Source organism: Calonectris borealis, chromosome 22 (genome assembly GCF_964195595.1).
Source record: "Calonectris borealis chromosome 22, bCalBor7.hap1.2, whole genome shotgun sequence".
Taxonomy (NCBI): Eukaryota; Metazoa; Chordata; class Aves; order Procellariiformes; family Procellariidae; genus Calonectris; species Calonectris borealis.
Genome location: NC_134333.1, coordinates 4,366,769 through 4,371,012, shown reverse-complemented (window position 1 = coordinate 4,371,012; position 4,244 = coordinate 4,366,769). Strand labels below are relative to the sequence as shown.

The 4,244-nt window shown below is 47.6% G+C and overlaps 1 protein-coding gene across 1 annotated transcript; it reads right to left on the bottom strand.

The window, feature by feature from the left end:
- Window positions 1-2,228: 2,228 nt before the first annotated feature.
- LOC142091783 (olfactory receptor 2D2-like) lies at window positions 2,229-3,188 on the bottom strand. The gene has a single exon (XM_075171138.1). It carries the CDS (start codon window positions 3,186-3,188, stop codon window positions 2,229-2,231), a length of 960 nt encoding a protein of 319 aa, XP_075027239.1.
- Window positions 3,189-4,244: the final 1,056 nt, after the last annotated feature.

Genomic DNA, 4,244 nt, shown 5'->3' with positions numbered 1-4,244 from the left:
TGGGAAACACGGCAGTGGCTCAAATGTGTGGGGTTTTCCCTTCATAGAACTGCAGAGACAGTCAAGAGCTTCTGGGAAAGGCTTGGAGGACAGGCCAACATGGTGATGTCATGCTGGACACGTACTACAAGCCACCTGATGAAGGAGAGGAAGTAGACAAAGGCTTCTTCAGGCTGCTAGAGGAAGCCTCACAATCACAGATCCTCATTCTCCTGGGTGACTCTCCCTGCTCCCCCTGATACCTGCTGAAAGGGCAACACAGTGGATCACAAGCAACTCAGGTGATATCTGCAGTGTATTAAAAACATTTTTTTAATGCAGGTGATCCACTGATCACTGACTGGGGTAAATTATCTGCTCTACCAGTTGCTCACCTAAAAGGAAGAAATGGGTGAGGGTTTGAAGTCTGAAGGCAGCTTTGGCTGCAGTGAACAGCAGATGGGTGGAGTTTAAGATCCTGAGAGAAATGGGTAAGACGAATAGTAGCATCAGAACCATGACAGCAGACTTCATCTGGTTCAGGGATCTACTTGTCAGCAGATGGGCTAACCAGGAGGAATACAGAGACATTGGTTTTACCACATCCCTGAACCCAGGGCAGAATCTGCATAAAGGAAGCATTACCCACGGAGAAGAAAGATTAAGATAGGGAGCACACAAGCAAATTGGACCTACACAAGTCCAGGGAAGCAGACGGGATATAAGGTCAATTTTTTATCTTATTTAAAAACTGGTCATATCTTAGGATAGGTCTAAAGCGTCTTAAATACTTCTCAAATGCTTCCTATGAAAACTAAACCTCTCACCATCCAACACCAACTCCCTATGCAGTCTGGATTCCCCGTAAATAAGTAAATGGTGAAACAGAGATTTACGAGTGTCACAACAGTGAAGGGGCCTTCTCCACTCAACCTGATTCCTCTATGATTCCAGGACGCACTGCAGAAAGAATGAGGTGCTCTGAAGACATCCCGTGTGTGACCTGTGTTTAGCACTGATCTCAAGGTGGATTTATGACAGACCTGTTTCCACTGGAGTCTCTGACGTAACAGGTGTGAATGCTGCTGGCCACAGTTAGGGCTAGGGGCCCTCTCAGATACCTTCATCTTCCTTCCTGCGTCCATTTGCTCTCCATATCCATACAGGCCACTGCATCATGTCCCCAAATCTTCCTGACAGGAACACGTGGGTGTGTGGGGTACTCAGTGACATCTCACAGCAAAGGAGGCACCAGCAGGCATGTGAGCAGCTGTGTTGAACCAAGGATCTCCACTGAATAAAAGCGACACCAAGATCATGGTCTGAATGACTTTCTAGCTGGAAATGTGCATGGCTAAAGGAAGACAGTTCCCACCCCAGGATCTCACGGTCAGAAAAAATGGTGCCACGCTTGCCCCAAGACCAAGTGCGCATTTCAACTCAGATTGCTTTATTCATTTTCCTGATAAAGAGAAGTTAATCATTTGTTTTCACTCCCAACCATTTCATTGCCTCTAAGGAAAAAGCACCCCATAGAAACATATTATTTTCTTTTCTCAATTGGGCATGTGTTTCTCTAAGGCCCTCTGCCTCTTTGTTGTGGTTTAACCCAGCAGGCAGCCAAACACCACACAGCCGCTCATTCACTCCCCCCACCCCCTGCAGTGGCATGGGGGAGAGAATTCAGAAAAAAAAAAAGTAAAATTCGTGGCTTGAGATAAAGACAGTTTAATAGAACAGAAAAGGAAGGGAAAATAATAATAATAATGATAATAATAATAGTAATGGTAGAATATACAAAATGAGTGATGCACAATGCAATTGCTCACCACCCACTGACCCATAACCAAGCAACGATCGCTACTTCCTGGATCACGCCTCCTTTTTATATACTGAGCATGACGTCATATGGTATGGAATACCCCGTTGGCCAGTTGGTTTAGCTGTCCTGGTTATGCTCCCTCCCAGCTTCTTGTGCACCTGGCAGAGCATGGGAAGCTGAAAAGTCCTTGACTATAGGGTACTTAGCAACAACTAAAAACGTAAGTGCGTTATCAACATTCTTCTTATACTAAATCCAAAACACATCACTAGGAAGAAATTTAACTCTATCCCACCCGAAACCAGGACACTCTTGCCATCCAAGGTGAAAGCCAGACACTTTCAGGGATACTCCTGAGAGCACATTCCTTCCCATGTTCTCTTTGTCAGTTTGCAGGAGAACCAGATTTGGGCCCTGAAATCCACACCTAGTTGGAGCTGTCAGCGCAGGCAGCAGCCCTCCTTAGCACCCTCCCCAGTGCCCCCTTGACCTCTCTGTTCCTCAGACCGTAGATGAGTGGATTGATGAGAGGTGTGAGGACTGTGTAAAAAAAGGAGAACATTTTGTTGAGCTGTCTCAATGCTGCTGTTCTGGGCAGCATGTAGACAATGATGAGGGTCCCATAGAAAACAATGACCATAGTGAGGTGAGAGGAGCAGGTGGAAAAGGCCTTGTGCTTCCCCAGGCTGGATGGGATCCTCAGGATGGCAGCTATGATGCAGACATAGGATGCCAGAGTGAAGAGAAATGGGAAAACTACATCCGGGAAAGACAGTATGATAATAAGAATTCTGATCATCCCAGTGTCACTGCAGGAGAGTTCTAGCAACGGAGCTTCTTCACAGAAGAAATGGTCAATTGCACTGGGGCCACAGAACCTTTGGCGAGATATGAAAGATGTGATTCCTGTAGAAATTAGCAGTCCCACAACCCATGACCCAGCCACCAGTTGGAGACATACTTTCCAGTTCATGCAGCTTGCATAAAGCAGGGGTTGACATATGGCCACATACCGATCATAGGACATGGCAGCCAGCAGGTAACACTCAGAAGTTGCAAAAGTGCCGAAGAAGAAAAACTGTGCCATGCATCCCTGCACAGAGATGGTCCTGTCTCCAGTCAGGAAGCTGGCTAGCAGCCTGGGCAGGATGGTGGAGCTGTAGCAGGTCTCTAGGCTAGACAGATTCACCAGGAAGAAGTACGTGGGTGTGTGGAGATGCGGGTCTGTGACCACCAGCACAATGATGAGGATGTTCCCAACCATGGTCACCGTGTATACGGTCAGACAGAGGAGAAAGAGAGGTGTCTGGAGCTCACGGGCATCCCCCAGTCCCAGCAAGAGGAACTCCATCAGCAATGTCTGGTTGTCCCATTCCCCTCTCTCCATGCTGTGTTGTAGAGCTTTCTTTTTTCCACTTGCCAGGCAGGAGAGCTGTAAGATCAAGCTCTTGGTGATGTGTTGTTTCACAAAGGAGTTGTGGAGGCAGCTTCTTCTAAAAAAAGCATGGACGTTCACACACACCTGAGAGTTTCCATATTCTCTGTAAGAAAAAAGAGAGGAGAGGAGAGGAGGGGAGGGGAGGGGAGGGGAGGGGAGAGGAGAGGAGAGGAGAGGAGAGGAGAGGAGAGGAGAGGAGAGGAGAGGAGAGGAGAGGAGAGGAGAGGAGAGGAGAGGAGAGGAGAGGAGAGGAGAGGGACACCTGAATCAATGAGGCAATGTGAAGAAGCAAGACTTCTAGAAGGAAGGAAATAGGTCAGAGAAGATAATGAAGATCATGTGCTTCATATTTTTTCCCCTTCAGCTGCAGTCTCTGAGTGCATTTGGGCTGCCTTTCTTCAGCAGCACAGCACTTGCACCTCCACACTTTAAGATGTGCTCTCGGAGCTCTCTACTCTGATAGGGAAAGGGATGGTGAGTGGGAGCTGAGATGGGGCAGAAGCAGTATCTAGTATGTGATGGAGGTAAACACCTAGTAAGCATTTGTGTATGTGCACAGGAAAGCCCCATGCTGAGAAACAAAGCCCTCTGCCCAATCCTTCTCCTTGCATTTCTGCAAAATTGGGTAGGGACACACTGATGTGCCTGGGGTTTCCCATCTTATGACTTTACAGTGAATTGGAGACAACCATGGCAATCACCTACACAGAACAGACAGTTTCTGGGAAGGACTGGCACCTCAAAATGGGCAATCACACCAACTCCATGACAGCCCTCTCCTGGGCTGGGAAGAGCTGTTCTGTGAGGTACTCCTGTGGAGAGAGGGCCCCAAAATCAGTGCTATACTTGGAGAGCAGCATGGGGTCTAATGTGAGAAAGCTGAAGATGGGAGACTGATCCTTGAGAAAAAAAGTGAAAGAGAGAGAGACATATAAAGATAAGTGGAATTTCACTGGGAGAGATGAAATTACATGTGCAGGCACCCTGGGCCCACACACCTGCCCA

Excerpts from the sequence above, each read along its gene's own strand:
- LOC142091783 (XM_075171138.1), bottom strand. The coding sequence starts at position 3,188 with ATGGAGAGAGGGGAATGGGACAACCAGACATTGCTGATGGAGTTCCTC.